Source organism: Pristis pectinata, chromosome 24, assembly GCF_009764475.1.
Source record: "Pristis pectinata isolate sPriPec2 chromosome 24, sPriPec2.1.pri, whole genome shotgun sequence".
NCBI lineage: Eukaryota > Metazoa > Chordata > Chondrichthyes > Rhinopristiformes > Pristidae > Pristis > Pristis pectinata.
Window position 1 is genome coordinate 15,023,930 of NC_067428.1, and position 22,357 is coordinate 15,046,286.

The 22,357-nt window shown below is 41.6% G+C and overlaps 1 protein-coding gene across 1 annotated transcript in view; it reads right to left on the minus strand.

Moving 5' to 3' along the window:
- Positions 1 to 18,885, minus strand: part of acsbg2 (acyl-CoA synthetase bubblegum family member 2) — a 50,499-nt gene extending 31,614 nt beyond the window's left edge. Inside the window, exons 1-2 of the mRNA XM_052037540.1 lie at positions 18,753 to 18,885; positions 4,625 to 4,749 (exon numbers count right to left, since the gene is read on the minus strand). Of these exons, the coding sequence (XP_051893500.1) occupies positions 4,625 to 4,691 (67 nt within the window). The 5' untranslated portion in view covers positions 4,692 to 4,749; positions 18,753 to 18,885. The remainder of the gene's footprint in view (positions 1 to 4,624; positions 4,750 to 18,752) is intronic.
- Positions 18,886 to 22,357: the final 3,472 nt, after the last annotated feature.

Below are 22,357 nucleotides of genomic sequence, written 5' to 3' on the forward strand. Positions count from 1 at the left end.
GGGAACAATGCCACTGAAACACACCTCATGCTGGATAGAGCCTAGTCAAATTTCCAGGACACAAAGTGGCCCAGAAATGATTGTTTTTGCTTTTCTCTTCGGGATAAGTCAATTTTCAATTCAATTGTACTGAACTGCACCACACAACTGAATTTTTAGTCCTTGTCTCACTGAAAAAAATTGCTATCGTTATAGAAACAATAGGTGGAATCTTAAATCCAAAAAAATGGATGGAGTGGGATATGTTCAAAGTTAAATTTGCAAAGAAATCTGGAAGTTGCTCAGTTTTAACAGAGGTGAGACAAATGGCAGACAGCAAGTCTGCTTATAGAAAAAAGGTTGCTCATTTTAATATTACACTGGAAGCCTGCCATTAATTTAACACTTGTGTTCAAGGACTAATTGCCGAGTTTCTTAGCTGAGAAGGTGAGTGATCATCGACAATCAGAGGTGATTCCACCAGGTCAAGTAAACCCATCCGCTCCCCTGCTACTGCACTGCCCTTCTCCCAAGCCTTCAGAACACCATTCTGCCCTCAGTTTCACCAGTACTTCCCAACTACCTACCTACCCTTGAGGGCTTCGGCTGTCTCAAGCAGCTTTTCAGTCAAAAAGACCCACAGTCTGTCAATCAAATCACTTGCCAATGAGAACCCCATTTAAGATAATAATCCCCAATCTTGAGGGATTCCTGGATTCACCAGAACACCCCTATTACCATCCCACCCTATCAATACTAAACTCACATCAAGGTTAAAATTCAGGCCAATGCCTCTTCTGCTGTTTAATAAAGCACCATTGCATTGTCATGACCCAATATATATTTCATGGATACGAGTAAAGTTTGAGGTGTGGTAGCTAATCACGGCCCCATAAACAGTGGAAAAGCGAATTAGCAGATTTTGGCACAGAAATCCAATCAACAAGCATATCAGCAAAATGCACCCAGAATGCCATGGGGGCTCACAGTTCAACAAAATTGAATTTATATTCGAATCCATCCTACAGCTTAAGCCTGAATGCAAAATTTCTCTCAAATCAATGCAATCAGGGAGTGTGTCAATTTGTGGCTTACACTCTTGAGTTTACATACCAAAGTCAAATTCCTTTCCATTAACCATTGCAGATTGAGCAGTGGACGTGAGGTGTCTATGAACAGTGGACATCCAGAAATCATTGCATAATCTGCCTCTCCCCTCACTTGTAGGAGTGCCCCATTCCTCCATGCTGGTTTTTGACCTGCCCATTTATGTACAGAAGCATTTTAAGGTTTCCAAGGTGGCCCATCATCCCTCTTCCGCCCTCACAGGAAGAGTTTTAGTTGGACTACATTGACTTCAGCTCCACGGTCTCCGAGTCACACCTCGTATGCCTCCTTGCAGAGAGTCACTATGCCATTGACTTACTCAGGTGTCATGGGGTTCTGTATTTTCTTCGTTCAACTCGGTTTTTCAGTTTTGCACTAACCCTGCACTAATTTTGTATATACATTGTTTTTGCACTATTTGTACTTGCAAAAATTTTTTTGTCTGCGTTTATTGTATGTCCTCTGTTGTGAGAGTCTGGGGGAAACGACAATTGTTCCATGTGTTCTTATAGCATATGGGTGAATGACAATGAAGTATAACTTGACTCGACGAGGACACTTCTGCATGACTTCAAATTCAGTTTAAATCTGCACCCAGCAAAGCAAGACATCTGACTGGGATGAATTGTCTGTAGGTCTATCAATTAAAACCAAAAGTGTTAAATCAGTCAATTGAAGACTATCTGACATATGACCTGTAGTGGTCACATATCAGACAATTGGAATGCGTGGTGGCAGAGCCACTACCTCACAGCTCCAGCAACCTGGGTCCAATGCTGACCTCCAGTACTGTCTGTGCAGAGTTTGACTGCATGGGTTTCCTCCCACATACCAAGGACGTACAGGTATGTAGGTTAATTAGTTATTGTACATTGCCTCTTGTTTAGGTGACTGGTATGATCTGGAGGGAGTTGAGGGAAATAGGGTTGGCGTAGGGTTAGTGTAAATGGGTGTCTGACAGTCAGCACAGATTCTGTCGACCAAAGTGCCTGTTTCCATGCTATATGATTCTATGACTAACACAATATACTCCTCTTCATAGAGTGGCATGGTCAGGAAATCCACCAATTGTCAAACCTTTGGTTTTATTTTTTTAATTGAATGGACTTAATCTGTCTTTGGTACACAGGACTAGTGACCAGTAGTCAACTGAACCCACTCAGCTCAGACCAACTTGATCCCAATTCAAAGTAATTTAAATTAATAGCAGCAGCTGCATGAGAAACAGACCCGTGTTAGGTTTCAACAGGTCATTGACCACCACAAGCAGGTGATTAACAATGAAACATGTGTCTGTGCTCCAGGAACTTAAGCCAAAATGTAATGAACAACTCTCAAAGGGTAGAAAATGGTGGTGACTTACTATTCGAATGGGGGGAGATAGCCAGGTTATGGGCAGGGTGTACTTCCAATTTGTTTATAAAATCTTGTGTAAAATAAGCTTGCCAATAATGAGTTTTAAAAATAAGAAAGGCCCAGAGCAGTGCATATTTTGCCTGATTGGGAAGGATTTTGATGGTCCTAGAAGCTTCCACTGGGATAAATCATTGCAAGTCAAGTTTCATATTATTTTTGAGATCAGCAGATTGCAGAATCCTGGCTACTGTATCCAGTGGTGACTGTGGAAAAAATGTGTCCCTGGTTCAGTTCAGACTCAGCTTGAAAATCTCTGGCCAGTGCCCAGGTTGAGAGAAGTATAGATCACAGAGAGCAAGTATATTGATATTGTACCAGACAGATAATTTCCTACAGAAATACAAAAACACCCACACAATGTAGGACTGCTGGCAACCTTATTCTGTCTCTCAACCTCTTCCTTTCCCTCTCACACCTCCACCCTCTCCCGACATCCCTCCCTCCCTCCTCCCCACTAGCAGCACAGCTGATCCCAGTCTTTGACAGCTGGCTCAGTGACTCACTAACAGAATTCTTCCCAGCACTTCACCAGCCTCATCGCTCCGACTTGAGGTTAATTGCCAGTTATTTTTGCAGTCAGTGGGGAGTAGACAACACTCTACACTGACTGCAAAATCTTGGCCATTGGGTCTTTCCTGGCCCAAGACTTGACCAGTCAGATGGCAGAGTTGGGAAAATCATGGAAGGTAACAGGGTGTCCTGTGCCCATTTTGAGAGTCAGGGTTTTTCTCTTTGAAATGAGGAGGGTCTCAGTCAAAATGGGAGCAATGCCAGAAATGAGGACAGATTAAAGGATTATGGGTATAATTTGTGCTCAAAATTCCACATCCTTTACCAAAAATTCCACTGTTTCTGTAATGTTGGTTGGCACAATGCAGGAAAGGAGACCTTCCTGCCATCGTAATGTCATTGTGTTGTTGTTGCAACAGTACAATGACAAATAAAGAATTCTTGAATCTTAATCTTATCCTAAACAGCACAGACTCCTTTTTTGCCCATAAAATTTAGCTTTAACATTCATTCATGCTGCAGCTCTCCCTCTGCGCTGCCACCAATGCAGCTTTTCCCTACATGCTGCCAGTCATGCAGCCCTTTGCTCTGTCCTGCCACCAATGCAGCCCCTCCCTTTGAATATAATTCTGCCATTCAATAAAAGTTAATGGCACTGTGATCCATTTTCCTACTCGCTTAACCTTCACAAACTCAGTCCTCCTCACAACTTGTGTTCTCACCCATCTATGAATCATCACTAAATCTTGCCACAGTTCACTCATCTCTCGTGATGTTACTAATGCTGCTCCTCCCTCGGCACTGTCGATATAGCAACCCTCCTCAGCATCATTAACAAACAAGGCCAATCCACTTGAAGTGCTGCAGTGCAGCTTCCACCCACTATCTATGACTCAGAGGCAAAAGTGTTACCACAGAGCCAATATTACATTTTCCAGTTGCCACCACAGTTTTGAGTTTCTCTGAATGAGGTTGCATGCTGAAGGGGATACAGAAAGAGACAAGCTTGCAGAGCAGAAAGGGAAATCACATGATGGTGTGATTCAACATACTGAAATAAGTACTGTAACATTTGGTGTAAATGTGGTTCCCCTATTTTGGGGACTTGGGTTTCTTTTGGGAAAACACTTCTTTATTCAAAATACATTTTTCCCCTACAAGCTTTACATAATTAACAAAAAAAAAATCACTTCAAGTTTTGAAACCCTATTTATTCTATTAATGATACATTGTTATGGCTTATACTTCCATTGTTTCAAGTCGAGTAAAATATCATCGAAAAATGAGCATCAAATTCTACAAAGCTCAACTGTATTAGCAAAACACAAGTCACAAACAAGTCACTACCACCACCTCACCCGTCTTTTAAGTCCCTTCCCAAAACAACACAAAGGTCTCATACAAGTTGATGGGTGCCCCAAGGATAAGTTTCCCCTTAGGATCTAGTGATTTAGGAAAAACTACTTCAAGCTGGGCAGAAACAAGAAATCAAAGTTCCAAGTCATCCAGCTCAAAGGTGAGAAATCAATACCTCCTGGAAACACATTTCCCTGCTAAATTCTGACACAAAATGCAGGTTATAAAATGCCCCACAGAGAAGGAGAAGTCTTACCATTATTCTCAGGGGTTTCTTTTGTTGATGATGTCACTTCACCAGGACCTCCTGCAGCAGATTCCATGACATCAGTGGGTGTTGTCTGCTCTGTGTTATTCAGAATCAACTCAGAGATCTGTGTGCTGTAACAGACCAGAGGAAAATTGAGAACATTTCAGTGAAACACAAGTCACACTATTTCAAATCCTTTAAATTATTGTGAAATAGGGGTTAATCTTTCAATTTCCCTGAAAACACTGAGCAACACCAGCTTGCTTTATGAGTCATCGTTCTTCCATCCAGGGAGAAGCATTGGCCAGTCAGTACCACTCTCACTTCCGAGTCAGATGGCCCTAGGTTACATCAACACTCTGGAGAAAAGGCTGGACTGCCAATCCAGAGCTGCACTGAGGAAGTACTGTACAGTTGGGTGCCTTCTTCACAATCAGCTACTAAAACATGACTCCAAATTGACGTAGAAGGTTTTCGGTTAATGTTTCCTAGAACAGCAGGGGAACCATCGGCGATCTCCTATCTAATAGGCATCCCTCAATCAACATTATAAAAACAAGTAATCTGGTCACCATCACATTGTGGGAGCTTCCAATGTGCAAACTGGCTGCCACATTAGTCCTACACACCAGTGAACGCACACTGTTTTCGGCCATTCTGAAGACTTGAAAGGAGGCACAAAACACTTTCTTAAAAGCCCTTAATTATCTTAAAGAAGTTTATAGGGGATCTAAGGAGCAAGTTTTTCCACAGAGGGCAGTGAGTATATGGAACGAGTTGCCAGAGGTAGAGGCAGGTACAATTACAATGTATAAAAGGCATTGGGATAGGTACTTAGATTGGAAAGGAATAGAGGCACATGGGCCGAATGCAGGCAAATGGGATTAACATAAATAGGCACTGTGGTCAGCATGGGTGAGGTGGGCCGAAGGGCCTGTTTCCATGCTATGACTCTTAAACACCTTTTCACAGCAAAAAACACTGAAAGCAGTTCAGGAAAAGTGGGGAAACCAGTAAGAGTAATAAACAGCAAAAAAAAACATGACAGACTAATCTGTAGGTTCTGACGGTCTACAAACTACGGTTCTAAAAGAAGTGGGTACCTTAGTTGTGAACTGCTAAAACTATGGGTTTTGGGGCAGAGCCAGTAAAACCAAAACTTATAAACATAGTATTTCTTTTTTTTTGAAAAAGGGAAATAGAAAAGAGGGAAGTTCAGGTCAATCAGCCTGATCAGTTCTTTCAATGATATCAAGGAGTGGTCCAGATGGGATGTATGCAAGATTGCTGAGGGAAGTAAGGGAGAAAACTGCAGAGCCCCACCTGCAATCTTCCAAACATCAATATGTTTAGGGGTGATGCCAGAGAAAAAAAAAATTTAAAAATCTTGCATCCTTGCTCAGAAGAAAATTGCTGCAAAAAATAAACCTTGTAATTACAGACAGTTTAACCACAGTGGTGGGAAATGTTCTATAAATAAAGATCAAAGACAGAATCACAGTCACTGAGGCAAGTGAAAGAAAAAATCAAAAACGCTGGAAATACTCAGCAGGTCAGGAAGCACCTGTTGAAAGAGAAACAGAGTTAATGTTTCCGGCAGAGAGCTGGCCCAGTTCTGACACAGCGTCTCCAACCTGAAATGTTAGTTGTGTTTCTCTTTCCCATAGATGCTGCCTGACCTGCTGAGTCTTTCCAGCATCTGATCTTTAGTCATTTGGACAAGTGATTATAGAAAGCCAGCATGGATTTGTTAAAGGCAAATTACTTTAGACCATTGATGGAGATCTTTCAAGAGAGGGTTCGGGGGAAGTGCACTTGATGTGTATGTATGGACTTCCAAAAGGCATTTGATAAGGTGCAATGTAGTAGGCTTGTTATGAAGGTTTAAGGCTGTGGAATAAAAAGAAGCTATAGTAGAAAATTAGCTAAAGGAACTGGAAGCAGAGTCGTATGAAAGGTTGTGGATTGGAGGGAAGGACGGACTGGAGAAACTGGGGATTTTGTATTCAAAACACAGGAGGTTGTGAGGAGATCTGGCAGAGGTATTTAAAAAAGATGAAAAGGTACAGACAATAAATGGAGAGAAACCTCTCCTTTCAATGCATAGATCAAGAATTAGGGAGACAATGTGATTGGCTAAAGAAACAAAACTGATATGAGAAAATATATTTATTTATTTTAGTGAGTATTAGGATCTGGAATGAACTGTCAGGGGTACAGGGGTAGTAGTAGAGGAAGATTCAATTGTAGGGTTCAGAAGGGATCTGGATAAGTATCTGAAAGGCAAGAATAAGCAAGGCTGTGGGGAGAGGCTAAGGGAGTGGGACCAGAGGAATTGCTCTTATAGTCCAATAGGGCTCAATAGCTTCCTTCCATGGTGTAATAATACACACACACACTAAATTCTAAGACCCATAAATAAGTTATCAGTCATTTGAGGGTAGGATTTCATTCTGATGAGTTGATTAGACTACACATAAATGGGCACTGGGGGAAGAAGTGAGACAGGGTAGCAGAAAGAATCATGGACCAGCATCACCCAGTACCCAAAGACTGCAGCCTTGGGGGAACCAAACAGAAGCAATAGTGTGACTTGTTCCATTATTTGTATAGATCACAGACTTAAATAACTGTCTCAAAGAGACATTAAGTCCTGACAATAGACACAACAACAGTAGCATCATTAACATAATAACAGAGAATTTAACATGCGAGTAAAAGCTTAGTCCAAGAATCACCACAAATAAAAAGGAAGATAGAGAGACAGTTAAGGATCACAACCGAAGCTTAAAGCCTTGGCAGCTGAAAGGCAGAGCCACCAACAGCATAGCAATTAAAATCAGGGAGGATCACAAGGGTCTAGATTGGAGGTGAAATACTTTGAGAGATTGCAAGGCAATGGATGGGAAAGGATGGAGGTGGGTACAGGTGGTAAGGGCATAGAAGGATTTAAAAACAAGGATGAAAGGTTTAAAGATACTTAATTAGCTTAAAACATTAATTCAACTTGGAGAAGTTTAATTGGCAGTCTTTTCCATTTTGAAAAATGTATAAACATCTGCTTAAATTATGGCTGTTTTGTAGCCAAAACAGATAAAATTGTGTTGAAGTAATATTGTCCTTTGTTAATTGCACTAATTTGCAAATCTGTGGGAATATTTGTTTCTGGAGAAAGTAGTAACTTAAATTACGTAAATCCTTTTTTTGTACTTGTTTAGGACATTTAAAGTTGTGTCTGGAGAGTTTTACCTCAGAAACTAATAATTTTCCTCCCCCACTGGGGTCTGGAATTGGCTACACAGACGGCAAGCCCTTGCGAGCACAGCAGAGGGAGACCAAAGACCCCCAGACTGCCGCAGGAGGAAGCCAGAAAAACCGTCGAGGGGGGCTTATAATCCTGAATTGGCAGTAGAGACCTGATAATGCAAGGCCCATAACTTCACAATTTGGGTCGGGTATAATACAAATAGTAAAAAAAAAGTTAGAAAATTATTTCATTAGATTGCAAGAAATTACGATTTTCCATTCTCCAAGTTTGCTTAGTCTATCACCTATAGTAAAATTATACACTTTTATACTGATCATATTTATTCCCTTGATTCAATGTTCAGCAGTCAACTCTTAAAATGAAGTCAGGTGTGGTGAAAACCTGCCAACTCTCAGAAGCCATGAAGAATTCTAACGTCATTAGCGACAGATAGCTTATAGTGACCTTCTTTTAAAGCTTACCCGGATATCACATGCAGTGAACATAGTCTCAAAACCCTCAAAGAACTAATTCAAATCTAATTAACAAAAATGAAAAGCACAGAAAAGGAAGAAAAGACCCCAGAATGAAACTGTGGTAAAATCAAATGATGACATTGATGATCACACTCTTTCAAGAATTAGTGCAACTTTTTTTTTTAAACAAAGGAAAAACTGATGCTCTAAAAAATCTCATAAATAATGAGAGAAACAAACCTCCAGAATCTTGTTTCCACCAGTGGAAATGGAGCACATCTCATGTGCCCACGGGCAAAGGTGCACTGCCCATTCCAATTAAACAGAGCAGGAGCATTAACATTGCTCCCCTCCCACCCTCCATTTCTATAGGTGCAACAGCTGGCACAGAGGTTCAATCCTCACTTTATTGAACTGCAAAGAAGATATGCAGGGCCACACAGCCTACTCCAGCTCCCTGCAAAACCCACTCCAATCTGCCATCAGAAAAGTCAGGAGACACAATGCTCCACAAGAAGAATCTGCAGGAGTCTTCCTGGAAAATTTCTCCAAGCCCTTAAAAAGGTGCCACGAGCAGAAATTAATTATCTTTGCCTTAATGACATTAAGCTTTACTAAACCCCAACAGAATTCAAAACAAGTCTGTTATATGTAATTAAATATATGTATGGGATAAATGATTCATCTGCTCCTAGGCCAGACTACTCTCTGCCCTTGACTTGGCTTCACTACCTGCTGAATACTTAGCAACAGATATAATGATGTAGAATCAATAGGAACCAGGACCAGAAGCCTGAATGTTCCCTCAGTATGGATTTAATATTATTTTATATAAGCACAGGAAGGATGGAATAGTTGGGGGTAGATACAGCAGCCAAGAATATGTGGAAGGAAGCAAGTGGGAACTTTGTAACCCTCAGAATGCTTTTCCAATACAGGATGAAGGCTTCCCGACACAAGATTAACAGTAACAGGTTAGGTCTGTAAGATCTACTTAAATGTACATTTCAGGCAGTGAGCACAGAATACCTGAGGGGGGGAGGGGAGGGTTGCTTGTTCTACCCCCACACCTTTGACCAAAGACTATACACATTGGATATTTACATTCTTTTGCCAGTTTTTCTGCCAGAGTTAGGACTTTGGCATAAACATAATCAACATTTCCTTCATTGACAATAAAGTATTATCACAAATGCACAGTGAATGACTTGGCAGTACATTCAAATGAGAGACCAGTAAAGTCTCACTCAGGCTGGGGAGATTTCACAAATGAATCAATGGAAATTCCATGAATGACAGGCCAAGCATTCCTATGCACACAATTCCCCAGGATGTTGCAGGAAATGGGACAATAGCAACAGGAATGAAGTGCTGGAAATTCAGTTGTTACCCATGAGAAAAAGTCAACAGCAGGAAGTTTGTTAAATTTCTCTCTCTTATCTCTGCAGAAACTGAAAACCAAAATCATTAAAACACCGGTATAAGGAGGCTTACAGAAGTCTTACTGCCTTCACTCCCCACCCACATGGACTAACATGTGGTAGTATATCTTATAAAATTGATACAGGGCAAGTTTTAGCTCACTAGGAAGAGGATAAGTTATCAGAACGGAGAATGATTTGCCTAAAGTGGGAACGTGCAAGGTGACTGATGCTGGTGATTAGTCTTGGAGAAAATCTTGCTAAGCATACAAACCAAATGGAAGACTCAAGGAAGAAGCTACCAGCAGACAGAAGAATGGCAGGAGAGTCCAATGTTACTTATGTCATCATCAAAGGCGGCTTCTCTACCATCCAGACTAGTCAACAGTACAAGGCAGTATTTCAAACTTCTGCACCTATCTCACAGAGCAAGGTCTGCTAATACAGACCTCCTGAGGGTTGATCACTGGGGTGGTAAGTTTTAATTGGAGATTATGTGTAGGAGGATCTAATTATTCAGTACTATCTAGTGATTACTGTTCCTCCCCTGCTAATGTTTAAGGGGAAATTGAATGAGCAAAGGCATTTTACAACCTTCCCCTAAACTTTAGGGAAATTCCCCAAAAGGAAAGTTTCAAAATAAACTCCAAAAAAAATTATAACTAAAGACTAAATAAAAGTTCAGGGCCTCTTTGTAATAGCATGAAGAAACACAGCAATTCAGCTTTAGGATCCAATATCAACCTCTCTTGGAGGTTTAGAGATTAATCCAATTTTACAATGACATCAGTAACATTTTTATGCAAATCATGGGCCATAAATTTAGCAGCACAAATATCACTTAACCATCTATTTGCCAAGTTACACTTCAATTAGCACAAGTGCATGTACACACCCTTCCACCTCCAGTCAAATATAGGGCAGAATATGTATGTGACATAAAACTAGTCAACTATGTTTAAGTCTCAAATCCTGGGACCCTTCCACTGGACTAATGTCCTAACAGTTGACATTTTGGACACAGGTTTGATGGACAATCATTCAGTTATTTTGTGTGGTAAATTAAACTTTAATCCACCCTGTATTTATGCAAACAATCCAAGGGTGAATGGTAATGGCACATTAACTGCTACACTTTTTTGGCACCTTGTCAAAACCCCCAGGGACAAAAACATGACCATTATTTGTTGAGTGCATGAACGGAGCTTCCCCAACAATCTAAGCTTATTTTAAATTGCTTTAGTTTTGCTCAGTATAGAGTTCATGAATCAGAAAAGGTAGGGTTATGAAAAGACCACTGATGAGAATATAACATCTTTATAGAATATACAGTATACTCTGACAGTACTATAACCTAACAGGAGTGGCTGCATTTGAATGGGATTACTGAATAGAAGAAATTAGTAAATTCCAACAGGCTTAAGTACAACAGATTGTGCCAGTTCTGATGGCATCTTGGTACAAAAATCACTGGATGCCCACAAGATGTAGTAACAATAATTGTGCACTCATGACATTAACTGACCAGTTAATTAGCAGCTCTACCAGGAGAATGTAGAAAAAAAACCTTCATCTGTAAAAAGGTCCTGTTAAATGCTACTGTCCAGAACAGGACAGCACAATAACATTATATGTCTCTTGTCAGGGAGTACAGCAACTCCTTTGATAACCAATATCACCAGGTCTGGTAAGTTGTATCTCATGCTGAAGCAGCTGCCAGCAAACTGATGCTAGGTTTTTGATCACATCTTTTGGGAGTACAAAGCAATTTGAAACTACAGTGACCATGGAAAATTCAACACCAGCATACACTCTGTACAAGTGACAATAATAAACCAATACTTCATGTCACAAAATGGGAGAGACCCATTGCTTTAGGAAGATCAGGAACTGGAAGTAATTCAGCTGTGCCATAGTCTGAGCTCTATCCATGCTGCTGCTCCCAAGGTCAATATCACTTGGCCTTGTAACATTACCAGAAATTAAATGATCTGAGAGAGGATGTTATTTTTGCAGGGGCAAGATCATTGGAAAAAATGCTAGGTAATACCAAGCACTTAGCAACTCTGGATTTAACAGAAGTTTATTGGCAGGTAATTGTAGGGACATTGGGATTTAAGATAATCACTCCTTTACAAATATCTAGTAAATCTCCCTGTATGCAGAATGCATCATGGTTCTGCCATTCAGTCTGAGGAGCAACAGCAATTACCCTCAGGGAGGAATGCATTCATGATATCAACATTTTGAATGAGTCATAGAAGAAGCACGTTACATATACCACCAATACATTAACCCAATTGAAAACAACCTTGACTGCCAAACATGAGTGGAAGGAACAGAACTGTGATCAGGCAGGAGTGGATTCCATTGAATGCATGTCCTATGCTTGAGTAAGGAAAATGGGTGTGCATCTTATGGGTTGGTCAGCTGTCTGTGCAGCTCCATTCCCAAATCTGTTTACAGCCAGAGCACAAAATAACTTAGCCTGAAAGATGATAAAGTCCAACTAACTGATCACTTTATGTAAAAAAAAAGAAACATAATGGAAAGATTAAAATACACTTTGACAAGCTTGTCCCAATTATCCTCTAACTGTCACAGTCCACAGCAGCACATCAGACAGTACCAGGTCAAATAAACAATCCTTCAGAGGAGCACTCAGTCACATATTTGTGTTAAGCCACTGCTGTGAGAGTTGTTCACTCAGTTACTGAAGAGGAGCATTAAACAAAAGTTACAGTCACACTTGTAGAAGATTGTGTTTATTGTATTCGCCAACCATAATGTGGCAACAGTAAACCTAGCGTGAAGATATGCTTCTGCTGGGGTAGACCAACGCCCTTGCAAGAATACAAAGAGCATTATCCCATATCATTCTGCAGAATGCTAACACCTTGTACGTTGCGAATAAATGTGGGTTTGATTTAGTCAGCAACACTCCAAAATTTAAATTTAATGGTGTGGGGTTAAAAGTGATGAAACAAAAATGAAGCATTGTTTAGCTCAGTAGTGGTTTCAATGTTGCAGGGTTACTGAATCTATTCATTTCAGGTAGGCTGTTATTCAACCCAGTGCAGGGATCACTTTATTTAAGGAATGTTATCCTTGTTTGGAAATAATGCAATGAAGGTTCACTAATTGATCTTCAGAGTGAAAGGGTTGTCTCAAGAGGAAAGAGTAAGCAGATCTGCCTATGCTCTCCAAGAATGAGAGATGACCTTATTGAGACATGTAAAGTTTTGTGAGGTGTTTAAGGGGCAGATTCCACGGTGCAGAACATTTGGCCCATGGACCACTTCTAGACTATAGGACAGTCCTATCTATGCTTTGCAAGGTTTGGCTTCTTTAGCCTGCCAGTGCTCAGTGTTCCATAGGCTCCTAATGTTTATTGAGTTACTCCATGTCATTGACTGAACCATTTTCCTGACCAATCAGGATAAGGCCCTTGCATTATGAAACTAAGGTGGCCAGCACATGGCTTGGCTCAGGGAGTTCCACAGAGGACCACCGCCTGTATAATTTTCAACTGGACCACTTAAATATGAACACTTAGACCAGGGAAGTCCAGTGCTTTAAGAAAGAGCATGGGAGCAGGTTGTTCACAAGGTGAGAAGGCACAGCAGTGAGGAGGTCAGTGGGATAGGCAGCAGACAGACAGCAGAAGAGCTGGTATTCTATTGTTTCCAGAATTGCTATTCAATTTAATTTGTTAAACTGTAAATTCTTGAAATTTAACAAACCATTAATAAACCCTAACATTTAACAAATGATAGCACGAGTCTTTACAAATTCAATTAAAAATATCAATAACTACTGCAGACAGTTGTGGACACAGCCCAGCACGTCACGAAAACCAGCCTCCCCTCTTTATCTCTCGCTGCCTTGGTGAAGCAGCCAGCATAATCAAAGACCCAACCCACCCAGGTCATTCTCTCTTCTCTCCTCTCCCATCGGGTAGAAGATACAGGAGCCTGAGGGCACGTACCACCAGGCTCAAGGACAGCTTCTATCCCACTGTGCTAAGACTATTGAGCGGTTCCCTTATACGATGAGATGGATGGACTCTGACCTCACAATCTACTTTGTTATGACCTTGCACCTTATTGTCTACCTGCACTGCACTCTCTCTGTAGCTGTGAAACTTTACTCTGTACTGTTATTGTTTTTACCTGTACTACCTCAATGCACTCTGTACTAACTCAATGTAACTGCACCATGTAATGAATTGACTGGTACAATCAGTATGCAAGACAAGTTTTTCACTGTACCTTGGTACAAGCGACAATAATAAACCAATACAAATACCAACGTCTGGTTAAAATAAAATGATCCTTAAGTGTGGCTCATGAAAGTGTTTCCGATTATCATTTTGACTTTCCTCACAAAAAATGCACCTTTTGGGTCATTACTGAGAGGGTGCTTCCACTTGTGGGGGAACTTACATATTGGAAGTATCACGGGATTAGTGTAAATAGATGCCTGATGGTCGGCAGGCTCAGTGGGTCGAAAGGTCTACTTCCCTGCTACAATCCTAGGATAAAGGTTGGAGGTTGATGTCTGGAATGTGCTGCCAGACAAAGTGGTGGAATCAGATCAATTACTACTTGTAAGAGGCATTTAGACAGACACATAAACAGGCAAGGCACAGAAGGATATGGTCCCATGCAAGTAAATGCGATTTGTGTAGGTGGGCAAAAAGGTCAGCATGGGCATTGGGGGGGGGGGGGGGGGGGGGGCAGCAGGGGTCGAAGGCCCATTCCTGCTCTGTAAAACACTGACTCGATGTAAAATGGCAGTTTAAAACTGCGATGAGAAGGAAGTCCTTCTCTCAGTGGGGAGGAGATGGTTGAATTTTTCAAGCTCTTTATTCCAAAGAGCTGGTAATATGGAATAATAAAGTATATTCAAAGCTGATACAAAAATTTTGGATTGTAGGCAATTCAAGGGTTATGGGGGAGATCAAACAGGTAAGTGCAGTTGACCCCAATGATCAGATCTTACCAAATTTTGGAGCAGGCTCGATGACCCATCAGACTCCTGTTCTCACTCTCATGTCACAGTGACAAGGGGTTAAAATGCAAGGCACCAAAGACCTAGGTCAGTCAGTGTTTCCAGACGAGCAGCAGGCAGCCATCTGCCTGCCAACTGGATCCACTTTGACTGCCAGAATCCCAGGAGGAATGCAACATAAGAACAGAAACCATTCTGTCCCTTGTGTCTGCTCCACCTTTCAATAATATCATGGCTGATCCTTTATCTCAGCCAACTTCTGAACCAACCCCATTAACCTTAATATCAACAAATCTATCATCTTCAGTTCTGAATAAACTCAGGGACTGATCCTCCACAATTCTCATGAGCACAGAGTTCCCAAGATTCGCCATCCACTGGTGAAGAAGTGACTTCTCACCTCAGTCCTGAAATGGCCACCTCCGTATTTTGAGACTCTGACCACCGCCCCCACCCCACCCCGCCACCCCCCCCCCCAAAAGTTCTAGACACCCCAGCCACGGGGAAAGCTTCCAACTCCATGTCTATCCTGTTGAGAATTTTGTATGTTTCAATGAAATCACCTCTCATTCCTCTGAACTGAAGACAGTACAGGCCTGAAGGCAAAAGAGACTGGAGACGCTGGAACCTGGAACAAACAGAATGCTGGAGCAACTCAGTGGGTTAAGCAGTATCAAAGGGGTAAAAAGTGTAAGTTGACGTTTTGGGTCGAGCCCCTGCATCAGGATTGAGTGGAACGAGGAAAGATTGCCAGTATATAGCAGCACAAAGGGCAGTGTGGTACGAACGTTGAATTTTCCAGTATCAAGTAACCCACATCCCCGGTGCTCTCCTCCCGCACACACTCACCTGTCCACCTTGTTTTCTTCTCCATTTGTTCATCTTCCCCATTCCCTTCACCTGCCTGGTTCCATCTGCCTATCATCCCCTCCCCATCTGGTTCCACCTATCACCTACCAGCCTCTATCCCATCCTCCTTCCTACTGCTATATACTAGCAATCTTTCCTCTTCCCTCTCAGTCCTGATGCAGAGTCATGAAACGTCGACTCACACCTTTTGTCTCCACATATGCTGCTTGACCCACTCAGTTTTTCCAGTGTTCCGTTTGTGTTCCAGAGTACAGGCCTGGCCCAGTTCATCTCTCCTTACATGACAATCCTGCCTGAAGCTGCAGGCGTACTGAGTTTACTCATTTTGGGAGACGCTCACGCATTTTAGTCTAAACACTTATGTTTTCCCCTATGGAATGGGCAGGAATTTTCCTACATTAGGAGAAGGATGATTCAACTGGAGGATATTTTGGGCAGTTCCCTGGCACTTGCCGATGATTGTGGAGCCTGGAACAAAGTCTGGGATCATTATAGCCTAACCACACTTATGACTCTAAGGAAATTGCAGATTCTGCATTATTAGGCTCTGCCATCATGCTTTGACCAAATCCATCAGTACCAGTGCTTGGCTGCTCACTGCCTCACACACTGGCTCTCTCCATTTCCTGCACTCTTGCCTGGAGAGGACAGAGAGAGTGCAGAGACAGTGGCGCGGGAGGGGACGTGGCACGGTTAAGGGTCAGTCACCATTGCTCAGCAGGAAATTTGTGAGCTCAGTGGACCATTTTATTCTTAATTTACTCATCTTTACAGCTTGGTCAGCAGCATGTACATTTATCACCCATCGCCACTAATTGTCCTAGTGCTGCTCCCTACACACTCTTCTGAGCTATTCACTGACCCGAGTTGATCCACATGCTTGATGGTAATGGTAGAGCGAGGAATATACTGGGGTAAGAGGTTACAAATTGTGATGAATCTTCCTGCTGTTGATGTTGGTCTGCAGTGCCTCATGGATGTCCAGCTTTGAAATGCTCGGAGTCTGTCCCATTTTACACAATGATAATGCTGCATAATAAGATGGAAGGTGTCCCCAGTGTGCAGACAGGACTTGCCCCACAAGGACTGTGTGTGGTCACTTCTACCAATGCTATCATGGACAGAAGCATCTGCCACAAATAGATGTGGCAACAAGGTCAAGTAGATTTAGCTCAGGAGGCTAAAGAAATTTGGCATGTCCCCTTTGACCCTCACCAATTTTTATCTATGCACTATAGAAAGCATCCTATCCGGATGCATCACAGCTTGGTATGGCAACTGCTCTGCCCAGGACTGCAAGAAACTGCAGAGAGTCATGGACACAGCCCAGCACATCACAGAAACCAGCATCCCCTCCAAGGTCTCTGTCTACACTTCTTGCTGTCTCAGTAAAGCAGCCAACATAATCAAAGACCCACCCACTCTGGACATTCTCTTTTCTCCCCCCTCCCATCAGGCAGAAAAGATACAAAAGCCTGAAAGCACCTACCACCAGGCTCAAGGACAGCTTCTATCCTGCTGTTGTAAAAATACTGAACATCCCCTAATATAAGATGAACTCTTGACCTCACAATCTACCTTGTTATGGCCTTGCACCTTATTGTCTGCCTGCACTTCCTCTGTAACTGTAACACTTTATTCTTGCATTCTGTTATGTTTTCCCTTGTACTACCTCAATGCACTGTTATAATGAAATGATCTGTATGGATGGCATGCAAAACAGTTTTTCACTGTACCTCAGTACATGTCAATAATAAACCAATTTACTGAATTAAAGTTATCCCTTGTGTTGGTTCATCATTACCTGCTGTGGACCAAATCTGGCAGCTACCTCCTTCAAGACTTGGGCAGCAATGATAGACATTTAGATTTCCCACAAGTACATTCTGTGCCCTTGCACCTTTCACTACTTCACCCAGTGTTGTTCAACATGGTAACGCACTCACTCATTTGTAAAGGGAGGACAGTAGGAGATAATAAGGAGGTCTCCTTGTCCACTTTTAACCTGATGTCACAACACTTTGAGAGGTCTGGAAGTCAATGTTGAGGACTCCAAGGGCTACTCCCTCCTGCCCAGATAGCAGCATGCTACCACATCTGGTGGACCTGTCCTGCCCTTGGAGCAGAATGTATCCAGAGATTGTGACACAGGAAGAATTCTGTGAGTGTGACAATGGCAGGCCATTGTTTGGTGAATCTATGTGACAGCTCCCTCAGTACAGTCGCTGATCCCCAGAGGCTTGTGAAGAGGACCTTGCAAGCTTGACTTGGCTGGGAGGGATTTGGCCATTTCCAAAGTCGTGCCTTAGGTCGATGCCAGGGTCTGTACTGGTCCAGTTTTGTTCCTTCTGTCTCAATGTGGTGGCAGTTGTACAAATGAGTGGGTTGCTTGGCATTTCATGCTAGCAGGCCTGGGAGGGCAAGCATGGTGAATTTCCTCCTCTGAAAGAATTCTCAGGCTGCCTGCTGAGGTTCTAGGGAGTCAGCACCCCTCACCAGTGAAAGACCTTCACTTGTTAAAGCTAGATAGGGCCAAATGTTGGCACTGCACCTCTCCCAGACTGGATGTGGGCTGGGGCAAAGCTTATGGCGATGGTGGACAGCAAATGGTTCTCAACAGGAGCCACAAACAACAAAATACGTACAAAATGTTTTTTTTAATAAACATGTATTCAGTTCATGCTATCTTTCCCCCTCAAGAAACGAACATGTCCACTAACCTTTGCAAATTATCATTGTTAATTAAAAGTTGAGACTAGTTGTCCACAATTATTTTTGAAGTCATTCTGCAACTTAGGTCTGAGCTGGGTGACCACTGATGTTGGAGAAGAGTTATTATGACGCCACTTGTGCTAGGATTTAGAATATACAGTTCAGAGTAAATCCTAGTACACCATTCTTTATACCAGTCTTTTTTCCCTGTGCAAACCCTTGAGGCAAAAGGAATGCTGAAGCAGTGCAGGAAAACATTCAATGGAATGATGTCCAGCTGATTTGTGACAATATTATTATAAATCACTTGAAGGTATAATCCAAACTTCCTTGCGGGTCATTTGTGTGCAATGCGTATTTGAACATTTGGGAACTGGAAAATTGCTGATTCATACCTTGCTGAGAATCCATTGAGTGGGCTCACGTCGACTGGCAGTGGCTGCTGATGGTCTGTGACTCCAATGGGTGCCTCGGTAACGTGAGAGACATTTCTGAATCGCACAAGCCTGTGCTGCTGGGGAAATAAAATGTCCAATGTTGAACTCACACGTATTGTAGAAGCAAGATGACTCACGGCTGCCAAATTAATCAGTGGCAGGAAGCCAGGCTTGGTGGTGAAAAGGCGGCAGGAAATGCTTTGAAATCTCCTACCAGTGCACAATAAAGCAGAATTATTACTTCAGGGGCACTGCAGTTCAAATTCTCACCCTTCGAACCTCACCCTGTCTAACACTCATGTCCCTCGCCGTATTCCACTACATTCAACTCCAAACCCTTCAGCAATGAAGCCACGGTGCAGTCTCATTCCATTCTGCTGGAAATTTACACTGCACTGGCCCGCAACTGCACCACACCGTCCCCTCCCATCTTGCTCACAGCGTCAAAAAACACATCAAAAAATGACTGGCTCTGCCCCCCACCTTCATTGCACCTTCTGCACTTGCAGTTTTTTTTTCCTGCTGTTGAGGGCAATCCAGTCCGCATTCCAGCAGCATCACTGGTCCAGACTCCTCCTGACGACAGCCCACACAACACATCATCACTGATAATGAGGCATAAACTATTATTTAAGATAGAGTTTGCTTTGTCTCAAGCACCTCAGACCAAGACTCAATTCCAGTTTAAGTGATTTTAACTATGAATCTGGGAAATGATCAGAGAATGGGGCTGTGAGTAATTACTCCCTTTGTAGAACTAACACTGATACACATACAATAGGCTTAAAGGCTGTAATTCTACTATTCCACAAGAATTGACTGCAGTAAATGAGCTGGAATAATTGAGGACAAACTAAGATCAGGATAATTTCAATAAATAAACTGTATCCCTTTTACTTCCCAGATGGCAACAACATGACCAACACAAATTCCATGTTAAAAACATAATTGAAATCACAAGGACTCCCAGCCATTTCAAATAACTTTTTTTGAAATTAATCCAAAAGCTACTTCTTGATGCAATTAAATCTGAGCAAATCAACACATTATTATTTTAGGGAATACCGCTCCAAAACACTGACAACCCAGCAAGTATGTGTAATAATGCTGTCTATTTTTCTTAAAATTCAAAGGAAGCTTTCCCTGCCACAACTCCCCACATAATATGTGGCAGGGTGGGCTTCCCGACTGCTTTGCTTGTCATCAAAAGTTGCAGAGTTCTGTGAATTTTGCAAGGTTGAGTTTACCAGAATAATTGTTGCTCCTTCTCAACCCATTAGGAAGATTTCCACCAGGAAGTCTGCCAACAAAATGGTTGCTACAGGAGAACAGCCAAATGCAGCCTCAGCTGAAGACCAGAAAAAGTCTATACCCACTGCCTTTATCTGCTGATGTTAATTAGTGTTTGGCAGTACAACCAGCATTCTTAATAACCAATGTTAATGAAGAAGCAATGATGGAAAATTTGCCCTTTACATCATGCCTGAATTACTTCAGAACAACCACCCAGCTCCAGGAGAGGCTTCCTCCATTTTTCATTAAAAAAAAGGAGCCAGGAATCAATTCTCACCCAATATTATCAACCCACTGCTTATAAAATGCCACAATACCAAAGAAGATTGAGCAGCATGATCCTGCCACTCCCCTATCTTTGCAGGAATCCTTGCCAAGACTAGGTGGAATTCCCTTATTTTCCCCGCACAGTAGCCAAATTAGTTACTCCATCACCAACGCTTCCAATGAAATAATCACCGGTTTGTTCCGTTTGCAGAGAAGAATAGAAAAAAAAGTGAATGATTCAAATAAGCCAGCTAGTTTTTCAGAATCTGTAAATTAAACCTCTTTTCCCTGAAAGGTTAAGGGAAGATCTAAACAGAGACAAGTCAAAATTGCAAAAGTGATTTTGTAATTGACTGACTACAATCATGATAAAAGACAAATTAGCAATAAAGAGGCATAACTGGGGTTGTAAGAATGTAAACCTTTTATCTCAAGCACCTTATGAGGCTGAGACTGTAAAATGGGGTTGGAGATGTGGCCTCCAGTTGTAGAGGTGGCAATATTATGTGCAAAATTGGCCGATGGCCACCACTCATGGAATAATTTCTGGATTCTACAAAACTGCCAGTAATGAAGGAGCTGGAATAATAATATTAGAGAACAAGCAAGTTAAAAATAGCTTCAGCAGAAAAAGAATCAAGTAACAGATATATACATTTTATAATATATTCCTGATTAAAACCATAATTGAAAGACTTCCACTTCGATTAATTCCAGGCTATCTTGCTGCACTCCTATTAGATGGGGTTCAAAGCATCATGATGGACACTTCACAGTGCTACAGTGGCCTATGAGAAAAGCAAAACCCTTTGCAAGGCTGTGATGGTGATAAATTAGAGACCTCTTCTGCTCTCCCACCCAAACCTTAAACCAAGTCCTTGCTAGGCTATTTTAAGAGGACAGTCAAGACAGTTCTGGCTGGAGCCATACACAGGCAAGGGTGCAAAAGAAAAGCAGCTTTCCTATCCTATTATATTTTTGTGGTCATCTTTACTGGTAATAGATTCAGGAAACTGAAGATCATAGGGACAGAGAAACAGAATATAAAGAGCTACAAAAAACAAAGTATTCTTTGTATCATGTGGCTGTGTATTCTTAAGCCATTCCCATCTTTTAAATTGGCATAATTTCAACTGTTTTTAAAAATTTGTACTATTTCAAACATCAGCTTGAGCTATATAAATGATTGTGATCTCTAAATCCAAATAGCAAGTAATTCTCTGCCACTATATGACAAAATCTTCCTTGTTACTGACTGCCTCTCTCCCCCCTTGGTCAGTTTCTCAACAGGCTTCTCAATCCTAGCCTGAACCACAACCATCCACAAATAAACCCATTAAGGTGCAGAACTAACAGTTCAGGATTTCTCACAATCCCAGAGGAACCCAGCTGACTATCTTTCTCAGTCAACAGAGAATATGCAGGATCCTGATTTATCCCAGGACAAACATTTAAAAAATTTGATTCTACCTGACAAAGGAAGTTGTGAGGTATTATATATATCCCCTATAAAATCTGTAGTCAACTCAGCATGTTTACAGAGGAACACTTTAACAATATTTCTTCAACTTCAATATATATAAATCAATGATATCACACAGCAATTTGTAAATAAAACACATAATATTGATACTAATGTTAATAAAGCTAAAGACCAAAGTAGAAAATGATGAGATATATTTTTTAAAATCATGCAGCAGTTCTCATCCAACTAATAGTAAGATTTTAATTTGAAGAACCACTAAAATTTTACCAGCACTTGCAGCTAATTTGTTTCATCAACACCAACTTAATACTTTGAAGACGTTTGATTTATTGAATGTACAGTGAAAAGATATTACATTTAAAATACAATAAAAACCTAACTATGGGATTACAGTAATCACGGGATTTTGTTGTAATTACACATCATCCAAGTAATTTTAGTGATACCAAGAGGCACTAAAAGATTTCTCAAAGAACTGCAGTCTTCACCCACAAGGCTATCAGAGGTGCTGCAGACA